Genomic DNA, 19,318 nt, shown 5'->3' with positions numbered 1-19,318 from the left:
GTGAGGAAGGCCGGGTGAGCTCCAGCCCCAAGGGAGTGCTGTTCCTGCCCTTGCCCTGAGAAGGAGCCCCAGACTTACCAATGTAGATGCTGCCCTTGGCGTTGACTGCCACGTTGGGACCTGGGGACCGGCCGCTGACCAGCTCTTCACCGTCAACCTGGATGGAACCTCTGCGGCCCTCCCTGCAATGGACCTGGGTCAGGCCCCTTCCCACAAACTCCCCAATCCTCCCCAGCGCCACGACATCGTCCCCTCCCTCTGGCACCGAGATTCCAGACTCAGAAGTCTGTCCCTGTTCCCCAAGCTCTCTTTCCCCCGCTGAACAAGAGATCGGGCCCCACGAAGGCAGCTTCCTCGTTTCTGCGCCCAGGTTTCCTCCTGCCCCGAGGGCGCTCGCTTGCCCCCAGCGGAGTTCAGTCCAAGATGGAAGCTTGAGCCCTGGCTGGCGGGTTCTCCCCTCCCCTGGCTTTAAGTTCTGTCTCCACAGAGCTCAATGCCTGCCTCTCTGCCCATGGTGGGGGGCGTCCTGCCCCACTCCAGAACACTGGGCCCCGTCCCAAGTGCCCGGCAGGGTCCCTTACCGCAGCGCTGTCACCCGGTGCCACTCGCCGTCATTGATGGGGTCCTCAGAGACCAGGCGGGCCTCCCCACTACCCAGCTGGTACCTGTAGTCATCCAGGCCCAAGAAGTATGAGCTGGGGCAGGACGGGGGAGTGGGGTGCTGGGACCAGGGAAGGGAGAGGAAGGGCCAGGTGCCAGGACCCACCTGAAGACAAGGTGCCCATCTTGAAGCCCGAGGCTGATGAAGTCCTTGCCTCGGCCGGCCTCTCCCACCTCCTGCCAGGGAAGCACAGGGTCTCTGGGGTCCCCAGCCTGGAGAGCGGAGGCTGCCGAGGCCAGGAGGCTCCGCTTTCCCCTCTCCCCACCACTCTGGCCACCAGGAAGCCAGCTCCCTGCCCCAGGAGCCCCAAGAGTCTGGCCGGATGCCCACACTCACCACACCCTGCCAGAGCAGGAGGCCATTGGCCGTGCTGGTCCGAACCTCCAGCTCGATGGTCTCGGGCACCTCGGGCAGGCTGCGGAGGAAGAGTGGGTGAGGGGACAGAAGTCCCAGATTCCCGTCCTCCCCATTAGGCCCACGGGCTCTCCCAACACCAGTCTCACCTCCTGGAGAAGATACGGCCAGGGAAGGCAAGGAAGCCATCATCGTGGAAATAAGCTCCGTACTGCCCAGGGGCATCTGCGGGAGAGAGGGGGATGGTGCCACACCTGCCACATCAGGCATCAATCCCCAGTCACTGGGTCCACTGACCCCCACCTCCATGCCAACATGCAGGACTAGGGGGCTCTGAGCCTGCAGTCCCTGGGGACCCAAGGGAGTTGTCGACAGAATTCAGGGGGCCTGTGACCTTGGATGGGAAAGCATCACACCTCAATTTCACTCACTTCTCACTGAAATTGAGCAGTTCTTTCAATGAGATGTAGGCAAGAAACCAAAGTAGTAGTGGTAGGACCTGCAACTTTGTTACTAGTATTTGCTTATCACATTACAGTAGCTGCAAATATTTCAAAATATCATTTACACATATTGTTGCTTTGAAACTGGTAGCTACTGAGACCACCCGATCTTGTTATTTGATGTATTAATAAAGAAGCACATACAGAGCAAGTCAGAAAACTTAAAAAATGGTTTGACTACTTTACTTCAGCATACTTGCTTTCCTTAAATCAATGCATTTTATTTTATTTTGTGCAGTCAACAGGATCCATGGCAGGTGACCCGCCATTCTACTTGCCAAGTTCTGTCTGGCTTTAGCCCTGAAAGTCCCACATCCCAAGAAACTCCTCCGTCTGGAGCTACTGGGACGGTTGGTCACCTTGGACCATGGCAATAAATGGTTCAGCGCCTTGGTGTTCTCACCATCTTACAGACGGGCAGGCAGGCTCAGGCGAGTGACTGGCCCAGGATGTGGGGGGAACTACGATTGCAACCTGGACCTTTTAGCCCTGATGTCCATACTGTGTGTGGCTCTACCACCCCCAGCCCTATCTGCTCACGACCCATCCTACAGGCTGGCACTGGCCATAGTAGCTCTGTCAGGGGGCAAGAGTAGGGGACCCTCTGCTACCCTCTGCCAAATGAGGAGAACGGCTGACGTTTACCAAGCACCTACGACGTGCCTGTGTGGGGAGTGTCCCATCCAGCCACAGACACCATTGCATTTATTTTTTTATTTTTTTATTTTTTATTTTTTTTGAGACGGAGTCTCGCTGTCACCCAGGCTGGAATACAGTGGCCGGATCTCAGCTCACTCCAAGCTCCGCCTCCTGGGTTCACGCCATTCTCCTGCCTCAGCCTCCCGAGTAGCTGGGACTACAGGCGCCGGCCACCTCGCCCGGCTAGTTTTGTATTTTTTAGTAGAGACGGGGTTTCACCGTGTTAGCCAGGATGGTCTCGATCTCCTGACCTCATGATCCGCCTGTCTCAGCCTCCCAAAGTGCTGGGATTACAGGCTTGAGCCACCGCGCCCGGCCAACACACCATTGCATTTAACTCAATCCTTACGACAACCCTATGAATGAAGATTATATATAGGTATGTCTTATTTTATTTATTGTTTTGAGATGGAGTCTTGCTCCATGGCCCAGGCTGGAGTGCACTGGCATAATCTTGGTTCACTACAACCTCCACCTCCCAGGTTCAAGCAATTCTTCTGCCTTGGCCTCCCAAGTAGCTGGGACTACAGGTGCACACCACCACGCCCGGCTAATTTTTGTACTTTTAGTAGAGATGGTGTTTCGCCATGTTGGCCAGGCTGGTCTCGAACTCCTGATCTCAGGTGATCCACCCACCTTGGCCTCCCAAAGTGTTGGGATGACAGGTATGAACCACCGTGCCCAGCCTTATTTTTTATTTTTTTGAGACAGGGTCTTGGTCTGTTGCCCAGGCTGGAGTGCAGTGACAGAATCTTAGCTCACTACAGCCTCAATCTCCTGGGCTCAAGTGATCCTTCTGCCTCAGCTGGGACCACAGCCATGTGCACCACACCCAGCTAATTCTTAAATTTTTTGTAGAGATGAGGTCTCCCTGTGTTGCCCAGGTTGATCCTGAACTCCTGGGCTCAAGTGATCCTCCTGCCTGTCTCTCAAGTAGCTGGGACCATAGATGAGCACCACCACGCCCAGCTACTTTTTGTACAGGATTTCGCCATGTTGCCCAGGCTGGTATAGAACTCCTGGGCTCAAGCAATCTGTCCGCCACAGCCTCCCAAACTGCTGGGATTATAGGCGTCAGTCACCATGCCCAGCTGAATATAGTTTTTTTTTTTTTTTTTTTTGAGAGGGAGTTTCACTCTTATTGCCCAGGCTGGAGTGCAATGGCGCAATCTTGGCTCACTGCAACCTCCACTTCCCAGGTTCTCCTGCCTCAGCCCCCGGAGTAGCTGGGATTATAGGCATGTGCCACCACGCCCAGCTAATTTTGCATTTTTAGTAGAGACGGGGTTTTCCATGTTGGTCAGGCTGGTGTCAAATTCCCGACCTCAGGTGATCTGCCCACTTCAGCATCCCAAAGTGCTGGGATTACAGGTGTGAGCCACCACGCCCGGCCAGCTGAATATAATATTAACAACAGCTAACATTCTGTACTGACTCTGTACCAGACATTGTTCTAGGCATTTAAAGAGGACTAAGTGGCCAGGTGCGGTGGCTTAGGCCCGTATTTCCAGCACTTTAGGGGGCTGAGGGGGGCAGATCACCTGAGGTCAGGAGTTAGAGACCGGCCTGGCCAACATGGTGAAACCCCATCTCTACAAAAAATACAAAAATTAGCTGGGTGTGGTGGCAGGCACCTGTAATCCCAGCTACTTAGGAAGCTGAGGCAGCAGAATCATTTAAATCTGGGAGGTGGAGGTTGCAGTGAGCCGAGATTGTGCAACTGCACTCTGGCCTGGGCGGCAGAGCAAGACTCCACCAAATGCACTAAGTAATTTTACTCTCACATAAAAGTTTATCCAGATCATTAGGGAAAGATGTTACTCATCTCCATTTTATATGGGGCACAGAGAGGTTAAGTGACTCACCCGAAGTTCCACAGCTAGTAAGTGGGAGAGCTAGGATTTGAACCCAAGCAGGCTGGCTCCAAGTCTATACTCTTAACCACTATACCACTGCCTCGCCTATGATATTAGTGATACATAAGAAGAGATGAGTCTGTAAAGGGGTTAGCACAGTGCCTGTAAACATTCAATCAGCATTCACTCTTGACTGTTTCCTTAGCTTTTCAGCAGACGGTGGAATTCTTGGGAAGGAGGGTCTTGCTTTATGCTTATTTTATATTTATTTTATTTTATTTTATTTTATTTTTTTTATTTTATTATTATTTTATTTTATTTTTATTTTATTTTTCTTGAGACCGGAGTTCTCACCTGTCGCCTAAGGCTGGAGAGCAGTGGCACGATCATGGCTAACTGTAAGCTCCGCCTCCTGGCTTCACGCCATTCTCCTGCCTCAGCCTCCGAGTAGCTGGGACTATGGACACCTGCCACCGCGCCTGGCTATTTTGTATTTTTAGTAGAGACCAATTTTCACCATGGTCTCGATCTCCTGACCTCATGATCCGCCTGCCTCGGCCTCTCATGTATTTCCTGCTCCCAGGGCAAGGATGGGCACACAATAGTTTGTTGACTGAATACATGAATACAGAGGAGGAAACTGAGGTCAGAGTGGTTTCAAAGGCCTGCCCAAGGTCACCCAGCCAGTAAGTGTGGGGCAGGCCCCAGCTCCACATGGCTGTGGTCTTCATTCTGTCTCTCTGCCCAGCAAGCTCCTCATATAGGGCTGTTTTGCTTACAGGCCAGAACTGAGGGTGTGGGGTAACTGGAAGAGTGAGTTGAGGCTGAAGCTGGGGAGGAGACCATGGCAAGTACTCACCATTGCCCCCGCTGCCTTCAAGATGCCAGTCGGACTCTGCTATGCCATGTCCAGAGCCTATGGAGAAGGGCAGGGTCCAGTTGGTGGGCACAGACACCCATGGGTATTATGTCGGGCCCCGGGCCCCAAGACAGAGATGAAGTGGAGAGAAGCCAGGCCTGGGTACCTTGTTGGCAGCGTGGGCCAGAGAAGCCAGGGAGGCAGAGGCAGCGGGTGCCCTGGCAGGTGCCCCCATGCAAACAAGGTTCACGGAGCTGGCAGGGGTTCTCCTCGTGCTCACACAGGTCTCCTGCGGACCAGGGCAGAGGCGAGTGGGTGGGTGGGCATGGGCTGGAGGTGTTGCTGACCACCTGTGCCCCTCCCCTCCGGTGCCCTGGGCAGGCTTTCCCACCTTTGAATCCATCTCGACACAGGCACTGGAACTCATACTCGCCAGCGGGCATGCACGTGGCACCATGTTGGCATGGCTGGCGCTCACATGGGGAGCTGTCATAGCACTGCCCGATGCCCTGGCTGCCTAGGAAACTGTAGGTGAGGTCCAGCCGTTTGCCATTCACTGACACCTGTGGGGACAGGGACACTGAGGGACTAAAGGGGCATGGAAGGCAGAGGCCCAGGTGTACCAGCAGGGAGAAGAATACAGCAGAGGACAGCTGGGAGCCCGCATTGGGCCCTGAGTGGCAGCATGGATTCTCGGTGTGGGGAGGGAGGCACAGGAGTTGAGTGCCTACTGTGTGCCAGAAACATTCATCCATCAGTGCAGACAATCCTCTGCCCAATCCTTCAAGGTACGTGTGATCATGCCCATTTTACAGAGGAGGAAACTGAGGCTCAGAGGTACAGCATCCTGGCCCAGGGCCCATGGGTGGTTACAGGTGGAGGGGCACGGTGCCAAGGTGCTTGGAGAGCCGAGGGAGGCGCAAGGTTTGGCACCCCTCCCCTCCACTTGTCCTGAGGAGGCTCCTCTTACCTCGCCCACACAGCCGCGGAAGTGAGCGCTCATGTTGGTGGCTGGGGACAGTGGCACGGAAGGCTCCACACCCCCCAGGTAGAGCAGGGTGTGCAGGTTGAGGCCCTGGCTCTTGCCAGGCGAGGAGCGCAGCACAGGGCGTCCACCATTCACCCGCAGGCTGCCGTCCTTGTTGAGACGCTCTGCAGACACGCGGTGCCAGCGGCCCAGGGCCAGCGGCTCGGCGCTCCGCAGAACAGCCAGCCCTGGGGAGGATACCAGGCAGGGTTGGGCACACGGGGCTCCCTGCCCTCTCCACCACAAACAGGGCCCTGAGCAGATAGGGAATGCCCTACAGCTTTCTGTATTCCAGATGAGGAGCCCACGGCTCAAAGAGGGCTAGGGACTGGCCTCAAGTGACACAGAGACGAAAGGCATGGGAAGAGGGGACTCGGCCTGATCCCTGCATTTATCCCCCCACGCCTCCCTGGGGCTTGGAGAGCCGAGGGGGGCACAAGGCTTGGCGTACAGAGCCCCGGATTTGGTGCTGGGTGCCTACCTGACCCCAGCTCGTAGCGGAATTCCAGGTGGCCGCCCACCATCGCCAGGGACACGAAGTCCTCCACAGGCCCGCTCTTCCCCCCGCTGAACAGCAGGACCCCGTCAGGGGCGAGTGGCTTGAACTCCACGTCCAGGCGTAGCTCGTGGTGTGTGTTGGTGAGAGCGGGCAGCGCCAGGTAGGAGCCAGCACCCGACAGCGAGGGGGTGGTCACCGTTACACCTGCAGCAGCCACAGCTCAGCTAAGGAAGTGGGGATCCTGGACCCTTGGGTGGGGTCCAGCTACTCTGCCTTCCTCTGGGATCCTTGCCTGCCTCACTCCCCAGGCCCAGAGGCTCAGGACCGGCTGGCACCAGCTACAGCGGCATAGGAGCCCCCCTGCCCTTGCAGACTGGCCTGGGAGGAGCTCCAATATGACAGGGGTCCTCTCTGGGGGCCCTCACTCACTAAGGGATTCAGCCTGGGCAGACACGTGACCAGGTGACTTTGAGATCCTCTGGGTCGGGTATCGTTTTATCACCCGTAGGGGCCCATCACAGCTTCAGAGTGCCACACCCAGCCTCCCTGGCTGACACTGGGACCCTGAGGGTCACTGGCCTGGCTCCACTCACCTTCCTCACACCGCAACCCCGAGCGGCCCAGGTGGCAGCGGCAGGTGTAGCCTCGACCATCAGGCCTATTCACACAGGTGGCGTCGGGCCCACAGGCCTCTGGGGGGCACACAGGCCAGTGAAAAGGACATGGAGGTGACTCTGGAGGGAGGGGAGGCCTGATGCCAGAGCCCTGCCCATCACACCCCAGGGGGCTCGGCTAGTGAGGGCCAGGCCAGCCTCCTGGGAGGCCTCGGGCTGCCTGGGAGGCCTTGGAGGAGGGAACTGAGCAGAGCAAGGTGGGAGCCAAAAGAGGCCATGGGGAGGACTGCGGGGGAAGCAGTCGAGGGACTCTGTGTCTGCGGGTTCTTCAGAGACTGGACCTGGATAACAGTGTTGGGTTGGGGGGGCACCTGGTGGTGGGTAATGGGGTGGGCACCTTGGTAATAAGATGGGACTGGGGGCTGGGCATAGGGGCTTATGCCTGTAATCCCAGCACTTTGGGAGACCGAGGCAGGTGGATCACCTGAGGTCAGGAGTTCAAGACCAGCCATGGCCAATGTAGTGAAATCCTGCCTCTACTAAAAATACAAAAAACTAGCCAGGGGTGATGGTGGACACTTGTAATCGCAGCTACTCAGGAGGCTGAGGCAGGAGAATCACTTGAACCCAAGAGGCAGAAGTTGCAGTGAGCTGAGATTGTGCCACTGCACTCCAGCCTGGGCAACAAGAGCGAAATCTTCGTTTCAAAAAAAAAAAAGAAGATGGGGCTGGGGGTGGGGGAGTGCCTGGGTGGCGGGGTAGTGGTAAGAATTTGGTCAGCAGGGATGGAGGAGGGGAAGCAGCCATGATGGGGCGAGGGCCCCTGGGTAGCAGAGATGGGGGATGGGTACATGGGAGGAGTGGTGAGTGCTCAGGTAAGAGTGGGGTGTGTGGAAGTGCCCCGGTGGTGGAGATGGTGGTGGGAATGGGGAGGCAGCAAAGGGAAGAGGCAGGCCCTTCCTTTTGGCCGTCCCGCTTCCAAAGGGGCGACAGCGACTGGCGTTGGGAGGTGCGTACCTGGATGGCAGTGCAGGGCCTGTGAGTGCTCACAGCGGCTCCCGGTGAAACCAGCTGGGCAGACGCACACGTAGCTGCTGCTCTCAGAGTCATGGCACTGCCCACCATTCTGCAAAGCAGCCCCCAGAAATAAGGCCGAGAACATTCAGTCCCCCCCATAATCCCCACATGGGCCAGCCATGGCTGGGGGTGGAGGCCATGGCAGCCAGGTGGTATGTGGGGTGTGGGGTCACCTGGCAGGGCCGGTCCCGACAGGTGGGACAGTGGGAGATGCCGTGCGCTGTGAGGTTGAGGTCGTGGAAGATGATTTCCTCGCCCTGGATGCGCAGGTCCCGGACACAGCCTGGGAGGTGAGTGGGCAGGATGAGCACGGGGCAGGGTGTCCCAGCCCACACCTGCGGTGCCCTCCCAGGCTCTCCAGGGCTCTTCCAGCCAGCCAGGTAAGGCCTAGCCTCAGCTGGAGGTGGGCAGGGGGCTCACCTATGAAGCCGCTGCTCAGCCCCGCCTTGGGGATGGCACCATAGTCAGGGTAGCCGCCCAAGTAGAGCTCCTCGTTCAGGTCCAGGCCCTGGAACTTGCCCTGGGGAGGTGGGGAAGTCAGGAATGGCAAGAGAGGCTGGGCAGGGGCGGGATGAGGGCTGGAAGTAGTAGGATGGGGTTGGGTCTCACCTGGGAGGTCCCATTGACCGGGGCCAGGTCACCCACAATCAGGGAGCCCTGGGTGAGGCTGCGCAGCAGGGTCACGGTGTGGAAATGGCCCAGGGCCAATGGTGTGGGGTGGCGGATGGTGGCCATGCCTGAGCCTGCATCGAAACTGCTCCGTGGGGCAGGCCGGGGCAGAAGAGATGGATAGGGGATTCGGAAGAAGGGCTAGGGGCCCAGTCGGGCAGAGGGGCCCCAGAGGAGGGATGTCACCAATTCCTGCAGTCCCAGCCCTGGGGCTGTTCCAGTTCCTGTCCCTGTCTTGTCCTCCCACCCCGCGACCCATCCCCCAGATCTTCTCTCCCCACATCCTTTTGCTGGGAGCTTTTCCAGAGCAGCCCACAGGGACCCCAGGCTCAGGACCCTGCAGCCTAGCACCTGGCCTCCCTGTTCCTGAGGACTCCTCTCTCCCTGAGATCACCTTGTTTCTCTGTTTATGGCTTGTTTATTCTTCCCCAACGAGAATACGCCTTCCCACAAGAGCCAGGATTTGGTCTGTTTTGTTTTACCTGTATCAGTGCCTGGCACACATGGGGTGCTCAGCAAATAAGTGATGCGTGCATGCATGCGTGAGTGAATGAATGAATGAATGAATGAATGAATCCTGGCCTGCAGCAGTCCCAAGTCTGAGGTTGCACCCTCCTCCACCTGACTGGCATACTATTCCTACTCCAGCAGATTGGGTGGTCACCAAGGGGAACGGCCACATTTTCTCCTTCCTCCAGATCTCCTTTGTATAATGGAGCCCAGGGTAGTGCTTGCCAGACCAAAGCCCTGTGTCCAGTCCCCCTATACATGGGGAGGCTGGGGGTCTCACCGGAACTCGGGCCTTCCCCCGACGAGGCCGAAGGAGATGAAGTCGGGCTGCCGGTTGGTCAGGTTGGTGGGGCTCCCTGGGACTCGCTTCTGCCCGTTGTACAGCAGCATCCCTGGATGGGCACCACTGTGTGAGGGGCCTCCCATCCAGCCACAGGCTCCCCGTCCTCCCCCACCCTAGAAACGACCCAAGCTCTTGAGCCTGTCCACTCTCGGAACCTGTCCCTCCCTCTGGCACTCCTCACACAGACGGGGCCTTCTCACTACCTCAGGGCTGGTGCCTCAAATGCAAGGGCCTTACTGAGCACCCCCAGAAAGAAACCGAATTTGCTTCACACACACTGAAGTCTCCCTCAAGGGGGAGAGGGAGGCAGAGACTCACCTGAGTAGAGAAGGAGGCCTGGACAGTGAAAGTCAGAGACCCGTAAGAGACGAGAGAAAGAGAGGAGGAAAGGGTGAGATGGAGGCAGGGGAGGGAGGAAGGAGCAGAGATGGGGAGAGGAAGCTGGGACAGGAGGACTGGGGGTGATGCTCTGGTGGCAGAGGAGCCACGGGGAGGCTGGAGATATCAAAGAGGCAGGGATGGAGAAGTGGGGAGGCGCGAGAGAAGGTACGCCAGGGTGGAGGTCCAGAGGTCTGGGGGTTTCTGGAGACGGAGGCTGAGGGATTGGGGCAGGACTGAGGGATAGCCAGGCCTCAAGCCATGATGGCAGTTACTCCACGAGGTCCCTCAACCCAGGCCAGTCCACCCCGCAAATGAACCCTCCTGCTCACCATCAGCTGAGTCGGGCCGGAAGGTGATCTTGATCTCGAACTTCCTGTAGGCATCCTTGATGGTGGGCAGCGGTAGGAAGGAGTAGGGGGTCTGCGTGAAGTAGGGCACCACCCGCTCTGCCGGCAGAGAGCACAGTTGGAGACCCTGCCAGTCAGGGAGTGGGCAGGGCACTGCCAATTCTTGGGGGTGGTATTTTACCTGGCACCTGCAGGTGGGCAAAGGCTTTGACCTTGCCCTGGCGGTTAGTGGCGGTACAGACATAGGTGCCCGCGTCCTGGGGTCGGACTGAGGGCAGCGTCAGCATGTTGTTCTCCAGACGGCTGTCAGGTGGCAGGCTGCCATCCAGCTGCAAACGCACCAGCACTGAGGGCCCTGGCCTTGGCCCACAGCTCCAGGGGCCTGCCTCCCATCTGTGCCTCAGGCCCACCTTCCAACATTGTGCATTTACTCTTGGCCAAGCCTGTGCCACGTCCTGGGGACACTGAGATGCTTCAGACCTGGTCCCAGCCCCCCAGGGATGCCTGCTGGTTCCCTCTCCAGTGCTTACCTTGCTCCAGCTGATGTCAGGAGTGGGGTAGCCTGAGGCTATGCAGGGGAAGACAGCTGCAGAACCAGCAGGCACACGGACTTCTTGGGGCATTGAGATCTGGGGCAAGGCTGAGAGGCATGGAAGAGACATAGGCCATCAACATGACAGTCACAGATGTGTGCCCAGCCTGCACCCTGATTCATTTCATCCTCATATCACCCCTTGAAGGGAGCCACTACATTCCATTTCACAGATAAGTAAATTATGGCTTAGAGGGGGGAAAGTGGCTGTTTGCTCTTCGCTGGGCAGAGTCAGGGTTCAGGGCCAGATCCATTTCACTCCACAGCCTGAGACCTCTTCAACATGCCTGGGCAAAAAATTGTGCAGCCCTCTGGGGACCTGAGAAGTGCGTACTAGGGACAGTACAGGTAAGAAAGTTTGGAGGCAAGTCACAGGGCTTGGGGTAAAAAGCAATTGCCTTTAAAGAACACACAGTGTTTGTGTCTGCCCTGCATCTGTTGTCCTTGTTTTACTCTCTATTAGGTCTGTTTGTTGTCTGGGTTATGTCTCTGCCCTCAGACCATGCTGCAGGTCTCTCCCAGCAGAGCAGGCACTCCCTGCCAATGAGGACAAGGTTTCTTTTTTCTTCTTGATGCTCTATGGCCTAGCTCTCTCCCTGTACATTCCAGGCTACCCTGGGGGAATCTCTTTTATCCCCTGCTGCTGCCACCTGTTATGAAACCTGCCCCTTAAATACACACAGTGGAAAATATCCCAAGCGAACAGAAAGGAAGAGCAGAGCGGGCAGGCAGAAGATGACGGCAGGAGAAGCCCCGGCCCCACTCACTGTCCCCCAAAAAAAGTCCCCACCAGCCTTCACCTTGCACAAGCAGCAGCACGTGGGATTGTGTGGTGCCGGCTGCATTGGTGGCAGTACAGCGATACTGTCCCGCATCAGCCAGCTCTACGTGGGCAATCCTGACGACGCCTCCGCTCTGCACAACGCCAGGCCGCAGGTGCCCTCCAACTTTGCTCCATGTCACTTGAGGCTTGGGGTCACCCAGTGCTAGGCATTCGAACTCCACAGCGTGGCCGACCACCACGGTCTGCACAGAGGTCCGGATGTTGATAAGCACCGAGGGTAGGGCTGGGGAGGAGGAAGGCGGAGGTCCAGTGAGATCAGTCACTGCAGGCCTGGCCCGAGGGAGGCCATAGACTGCCCAAGGGAAGGTGAGCACTGAAGCTCCAGCATTCATTCATTTCTCATTCACTTTTCATGCATTCACTCACAAACACACTCACTTGTCAGGTCTTATGTATTTACTCACTCATGTGTCCACTTATTCGTTTGTTTTTTTAGAGACAGGGTTTTGGCTGTATTCATAGGTGTGATCACAGCTCACTGCAACCTAGAACTCATGCGCTCAAGCAATGCTCCCAATTTAGCCTCCTGAGTAGCTGGGACCACAGGTGTGTTCCACCATGCCCAGTTCACACTGATTCAATCTTCATCGGTTCATCTGAGCACTCACACACTCCACCCATATCCTTCTTCCCTCCCTTGAAATATTTATCAAGCCCCTTTTACTCTATGCTAGATACAAGCTAGGCAAAATAGAATGTTTCTCTTTATTCTGACACATTTAGGGGATTCCCGGGGAACAGGGTCTGGGCCCTGTGCCTCTCTCCCTTTCTCATCTCTGTTCCCTGCTCTTAGCAGAGGCCTGAAGCCACCCTCCTACCTTGGACAACCAGCTGGGCACTGGCCTGGGCCTGCCCCAAGGTCCATGGGCCTGGCAAATATATGTCCCTTGACAGCTCTGGTCCAAGTTCTGGATTCTATAAAGAAAAAATAGTAAGATATCAGGAAAATGAAAACATTTGATAGAATGCTTTGCAATTGGGCCGGGCACAGTGGCTCACGCCTGTAATCCCAGCACTTTGGGAGGCTGAGGCAGGTGGATCACTTGAGATCAGGAGCTCGAGACCAACCTAGCCAACAGGGTAAAACCCTGTCTCTACTAGAAATACAAAAATTAGCCAGGCGTGGTGGCACATGCCTATAATCCCAGATACTCGGGAGACTGAGGCATGAGAATCGCTTGAAACCAGGAGGTGGAGGTTGCAGTGAGCCGAGATTGCACCACTGCACTCCAGCCTGGGTGACATAGTGAGACTCTGTCTCAAAAAAAAAAAATAAAAGAATGNAGCGAACAGAAAGGAAGAGCAGAGCGGGCAGGCAGAAGATGACGGCAGGAGAAGCCCCGGCCCCACTCACTGTCCCCCAAAAAAAGTCCCCACCAGCCTTCACCTTGCACAAGCAGCAGCACGTGGGATTGTGTGGTGCCGGCTGCATTGGTGGCAGTACAGCGATACTGTCCCGCATCAGCCAGCTCTACGTGGGCAATCCTGACGACGCCTCCGCTCTGCACAACGCCAGGCCGCAGGTGCCCTCCAACTTTGCTCCATGTCACTTGAGGCTTGGGGTCACCCAGTGCTAGGCATTCGAACTCCACAGCGTGGCCGACCACCACGGTCTGCACAGAGGTCCGGATGTTGATAAGCACCGAGGGTAGGGCTGGGGAGGAGGAAGGCGGAGGTCCAGTGAGATCAGTCACTGCAGGCCTGGCCCGAGGGAGGCCATAGACTGCCCAAGGGAAGGTGAGCACTGAAGCTCCAGCATTCATTCATTTCTCATTCACTTTTTCATGCATTCACTCACAAACACACTCACTTGTCAGGTCTTATGTATTTACTCACTCATGTGTCCACTTATTCGTTTGTTTTTTTAGAGACAGGGTTTTGGCTGTATTCATAGGTGTGATCACAGCTCACTGCAACCTAGAACTCATGCGCTCAAGCAATGCTCCCAATTTAGCCTCCTGAGTAGCTGGGACCACAGGTGTGTTCCACCATGCCCAGTTCACACTGATTCAATCTTCATCGGTTCATCTGAGCACTCACACACTCCACCCATATCCTTCTTCCCTCCCTTGAAATATTTATCAAGCCCCTTTTACTCTATGCTAGATACAAGCTAGGCAAAATAGAATGTTTCTCTTTATTCTGACACATTTAGGGGGATTCCCGGGGAACAGGGTCTGGGCCCTGTGCCTCTCTCCCTTTCTCATCTCTGTTCCCTGCTCTTAGCAGAGGCCTGAAGCCACCCTCCTACCTTGGACAACCAGCTGGGCACTGGCCTGGGCCTGCCCCCAAGGTCCATGGGCCTGGCAAATATATGTCCCTTGACAGCTCTGGTCCAAGTTCTGGATTCTATAAAGAAAAAATAGTAAGATATCAGGAAAATGAAAACATTTGATAGAATGCTTTGCAATTGGGCCGGGCACAGTGGCTCACGCCTGTAATCCCAGCACTTTGGGAGGCTGAGGCAGGTGGATCACTTGAGATCAGGAGCTCGAGACCAACCTAGCCAACAGGGTAAAACCCTGTCTCTACTAGAAATACAAAATTAGCCAGGCGTGGTGGCACATGCCTATAATCCCAGATACTCGGGAGACTGAGGCATGAGAATCGCTTGAAACCAGGAGGTGGAGGTTGCAGTGAGCCGAGATTCCACCCCTCCCCCCCACCCTGGGGAAAAGGGAAACTTTTTTTAAAAAAAAAAAAAAAAAAAAAAAGAATGCTTTGCAATTGTGTGGGCGTTAAAAACTGACGAAGAACAGCACAAAGTGTTGCATTCTAGTTTCCCAATAACCACTAGAGGTAGGCAGGCAGGTTGGGGGGCACCACACCCATTTTGGACAAAGACCTTATGGTCTGGGGCTCAGGATTACAATTATCAAGCAGCAGAGCTGAGATCTGGGGTCATCTGTACATTTCTGGTCCCAGGGTCTGTTCCCTTTCCTCCACTAATAATAAATATGAATGGGCCACTGTTTACTGAATGCCTTCCAAGCACCAAGCACTGTGCAAGTGCTTTAGATAATCTTTCAGTCTTTTTTCTTTTTGAGATAGTTTTGCTTCGCCCAGGCTGAAGTGCAATGGTACGATCTCAGCTCACTGCAACTTCTGCCTCCTATGTTCAAGCAATTCTCCAGTCTCAGCCTCCCAAGTAGTTGGGATTACAGGTGACCGCTACCACGCCCAGCTAATTTTTGTATTTTTAGTAGAGACAGGGTTTAGCCATGTTGGCCAGGCTGGTCTCAAACTCCTGACCTCAGGTGATCCACCAGGCTTGGCCTCCCAAAGTGCTGGGATTACAGGGGTGAGCCACCACACCCGGACCTCATTCAGTTTTTTTTTTTTTGAGACGGAGTTTCACTCTTGTTGCCTAGGCTGGAATGCAATGGCACTATCTCGGTTCACTGCAACCTCCGCCTCCCAGGTTCGAGCGATTCTTCTGCCTCAGCCTCCCTAGTAGCTGGGATTACAGCCATGTGCCACCATGCCCGGCCAATTTTGTATTTTTAGTAGAGATGGGGTTTCTCCACGTTGGTCAGGCTGGTCTTGAACTCCCGACCTCAGGTGATCCGCCCGCCTCGGCCTCCCAAAGTGCTGGGATTACAGGCGTGAGCCACCGTGCTCAGCCTCATTCAGTCTTATATAACCCAATGTACAGCTGAGAACACTGAGGCTCAGAGAGGTAAAGTGATGTGTCCAAGGACAGTGCTTCATGTTACGCCCCCTGGGGCAGGTGCTTTAACTCTGTTCACTGTGAGCCTTGGGCTGTGCTGCCCAAGTCCAGTCCTGCCCCCGGACCCACTCACCGGAGCACCCCATCCTGCACGCTGTGACCCGGAGGCAGCTGACCCCCTTCCTTGAACCAACGGAGCTGGGTACCCCGGTCGCTGGGCACAGCACAGTGGAATTCAACGCTGGCCCCGATGCTCTTGGTCTCTAGCTGAGGAGTGACCTGCACGGTGGGCGTGGACCCTGCTGGGATGGAGGTAGCAGGGAGAGAGCCAGGAGGGCCTGCGGGGACATGTATGAGGTTCTGCAGGTACATGTGTGTGATGTCCCTGATGCCCCTCCAGGGACCCAGGAAACCCCCAGCCCAACATTCAAGGAATGTTCCCGATAGCCCCTCTGACCAGGGAAAAAAGCCCCCTTCACTGGCAGATTCATTCATCTGCACTCGCAGCCGCCATTCTGCCAACACGGATAAGGGCCTGTGGAGAGCTAGGCTCTGTTTCCACAGCTCCTCACTTCTGGGTGGGGAGGGTAGGCCACGAAAAGAGTGGGAGGGACTCAGACTCTTTTTTTTTTTTGAGATGGAGTCTTGCTCTGTCCCCAGGCTGGAGTGCAGTGGCATGATCTCGGCTCACTGCAACCTCTGCCTCCCAGGTTCAAGCGACTCTCCTGCCTCAGCATCCCGAGTAGCTGGGACTACAGGCGCCCGCCACCACGCCCGGCTAATTTTTTTTTTTTTTTTTTTTTTTTTTTTTTTTGTATTTTAGTAGCGACGGGGTTTCATCATGTTGCCCAGGCTGGTCTCGAACTCCTGAGCTCAGGCAATTCGCCCGNGTGGCTCACTCTTATAATCCCAGCACTTTGGGAGGCTGAGGTGGGTGGATTACTTGAGGTCAGGAGTTCGAGACCAGCCTGGCCAACATGGCAAATCCTCTTCTCTACTAAAATCACAAAAATTAGCCAAGCATGGTGGTGCATGCCTGTAGTCCCAGCTACTCAGGAGGCTGAGGCACGAAAATCGCTTGAACCCGGGAGATGGAGGTTGCAGTGAGCCGAGATCACGCCACTGCACTCCAGCCTGGGTGACAGAGTGAGATTCCGTCTCAAAAAAAAAAAAAAAGAGAAAAAAGAAAAGAAAAGAAACTGAGGCTCAAAAATGTTCAGTGACTTGGCCAAGGCTGCACAGCCAGCAAATGGCCAAGCTATGCTTTGAACCCAGGTCTGAGTGCACAGTCCAGGCCCATGACCAGAGGGCTACAGGCTGTGCTACTTTAAGAGTTTGGGCCCAAAAGCCCTCATTTGTATCATTGATGCAGGAGGCCATGGAAATGCTGGGCTTTCTGAAGATCCACTGAAGCCCTGGGCGTGCCGGGGGTGGGCGCTCCTGTCATTCATTCACTGTTGTCCCTGTCAAGCATTTACCCAGCCCATCCTGGGCCGTGTCGCCCTCAATTAAGCCCAGGGCTGCTGAGATGCCTGGGTCCAGGCCCTGCCCTGAGCATTCTCACTGCCTGGCAGCGGAGGCTGGCTGGGGTGCTTATGTACACAGAATGGTTTCCTTCGGCAGTGCCAGGGCTGTGCCAAAGGTGGGGAGCAGCCGTGAGAGCTAGAGGAGCTGAGCACACGTGATGGAGGGCTTCCTGGACCTGCCTTGGGCCCTGGAGAGCAGGGGAGATGAGGGCATTCCACGTGGGGTTATGGAGGAAGGCCTTCCCACCTGAGTGTGCCTAGCTGGGTCATCGAAGGGCCAAGAGGAAAGGTGACCCCCTTAAACCCTGAGCCGGGGCTGCTTACCTTGGACGAGCAGCTGGGCAAAGGCCTCGGCTGAGCCCACCTTGTTGGTGACCCGGCAGCGGTAGCGGCCTGAGTCCTCAGGGGCTGCACGCTCAAAGTGCAGCAGCTCGTTCCTGGCAGTAGCCCTCCCAGGAAGGCTGCTGCCCACGCGGCTCCACTGGAAGGTGAGTGGGGGTGTCCCGTGAGCCAGGCACTGGAGCTGTACCGTCTCCCCTGCCTGCACCGAAGCGTGCTCTGGGACCGTGGTGGCATACGGTGGGCCTGGGTAGGGGGACATAGACGTCAGGATGGGGGAGGGCAAAGGTCAGAATGGCAGCAGGTCGTTGGATCCAGGTGTCCAGGAAAACTGAATGGTGAGCCCAGAGGACCGGGGATAAGGAAAGCAAAAGTCCCAGGCGGGGTGTCGGGCAAGGGCAGGCTCTGGGAGCCTGCTGTGCCTGGAGACCTCTGGATGGGGTTCCTGGGGTTCTGTGTGGGGTGGAGCCTCGTTGGGGGGCTCAGATCTCCATTTGGTGCAGACAAAGAAGGGATGAGGCCTTACTCTCCACGTGCAGGATGATGGTGGCCTCAGCGTGCCCAGCAGGGCTGGTGGCATTGCAGATGTACTGGCCCGAGTCCTGCTGGGCTACCCGGGGTATGATGAGTGTGTCACCTTCCAGCCGGTGCTGCCAGGGTAGTGGGGAACGCAGCTTGGACCAGTGGATGGTGGGCGCGCGGGCTGCCTGTTGGAGTTGAATGAAGAGACCAGAGTCACTGGGCTACCTTCAGGTAGCCGCAGAGGGGGCTGTGGTGAGGAAGGGCCTCGGGCTGGTCCTGTCCGTCTACTTGGGGGGGGGAAGACCCCAGCTGGGTTCCTCAGCCATCACTGGGGGATGCTAGGGGATGCTAGCAACACGGTCTCCCCGTACTCCCCACCCCTGGGCATGACATCATCTCTAGATCACGTGTCTACATTTCAGACCCCAGGGCATCCCCACCCTGCCAGCCCTATGTGCCAGTCCCTGGCCACACCTGTGGCTGAGCAGCGCAAGGTGGCCGTGTGTCCAGCCTCCACAGTCAGCTCAGCTTCTTCAGCTTGGACCTGAGGGGCCCCGGGGGCCATGGCGCCCATGTCCACGATCACCTCCACCTGCTTCTGTGCTGTGCCCAGTGCATTCTGAGCAAGGCACACATAAGTGCCCGCATCTGATGGTTTAGCTGATGAAATCTGGGAGAAAGCAAGCAGGCTGGTTATGTGGGTACCGAGTGGGGACTTTGATGTCAGTCCCAGCTCTGGCTTGGTTTTCCCTATTTCCTCTACCTGCCTTGGCATTTATTTATTTATTTATTTATTTATTTATTTATTTATTTTTTGAGACAGGGTCTTACTCTGTTGCCCAGGTTGGAGTGCGGTGGCACCATCCTGGCTCATTGCAACCTCTGCCTCCCAGGCTCAAGCAATCCTCTTGCCTCAGCCTCCTGAATAGCTGGGACTACAGGTTATGTGCTGCCATACCTGGCTAATTTTTAATTTTATTTTATTTTAATTAATTAATTAATTAATTAATTTTGAGATGGAGTCTTGCTCTGTCTCGTCCAGGCTGGAGTGCAGTGGCGTGATCTCGGCTCACTGCAGCCTCTGCCTCCCTGTTTCAAGCAATTCTCCTGCCTCAGCCTCCCGAGTAGCTGGGACTACAGGTGTGTGCCACCACACCCAGCTAATCTTGTATTTTTTTTTTTTTTTTTTTTTGAGACAGGGTCTCACTCAGCTCTGTCACTCAGGCTGCAGTGCAGTGGCACGATCTTGGCTCACTGAAAGCTCCGCCTCCCAGGTTCACGCCATTCTCCTGCCTCAGCCTCCTGAGTAGCTGGGACTACAGGCACCCGCCACCACGCCCAGAAATTCTTTTTTGTATTTTAGTAGAGATGGGGTTTCACCATGTTAGCCAGGATGGTCTCGATCTCATGCCCTCGTGATCCGCCC

At 55.9% G+C, this 19,318-nt stretch overlaps 1 protein-coding gene across 1 annotated transcript in view; it reads right to left on the bottom strand.

The window, feature by feature from the left end:
• Positions 1–19,318, bottom strand: part of HSPG2 (heparan sulfate proteoglycan 2) — a 111,080-nt gene that overhangs the window by 1,280 nt on the left and 90,482 nt on the right. Inside the window, 25 exon segments of the mRNA XM_017886455.1 lie at positions 79–182; positions 582–665; positions 767–837; positions 998–1,076; positions 1,165–1,240; positions 4,933–4,989; positions 5,099–5,221; positions 5,324–5,495; positions 5,903–6,147; positions 6,441–6,662; positions 7,052–7,150; positions 8,090–8,198; positions 8,323–8,432; positions 8,570–8,669; positions 8,759–8,903; positions 9,609–9,720; positions 10,382–10,498; positions 10,581–10,728; positions 10,930–11,039; positions 13,223–13,489; positions 14,087–14,184; positions 15,639–15,843; positions 17,356–17,616; positions 17,897–18,077; positions 18,365–18,562. Coding sequence (XP_017741944.1) covers positions 79–182; positions 582–665; positions 767–837; positions 998–1,076; positions 1,165–1,240; positions 4,933–4,989; positions 5,099–5,221; positions 5,324–5,495; positions 5,903–6,147; positions 6,441–6,662; positions 7,052–7,150; positions 8,090–8,198; positions 8,323–8,432; positions 8,570–8,669; positions 8,759–8,903; positions 9,609–9,720; positions 10,382–10,498; positions 10,581–10,728; positions 10,930–11,039; positions 13,223–13,489; positions 14,087–14,184; positions 15,639–15,843; positions 17,356–17,616; positions 17,897–18,077; positions 18,365–18,562 — 3,493 coding nt within the window.

This window comes from Rhinopithecus bieti, unplaced genomic scaffold (assembly GCF_001698545.2).
Source record: "Rhinopithecus bieti isolate Rb0 unplaced genomic scaffold, ASM169854v2 scaffold_14826, whole genome shotgun sequence".
NCBI lineage: Eukaryota > Metazoa > Chordata > Mammalia > Primates > Cercopithecidae > Rhinopithecus > Rhinopithecus bieti.
This window is presented reverse-complemented; position numbering and strand designations above follow the sequence as displayed.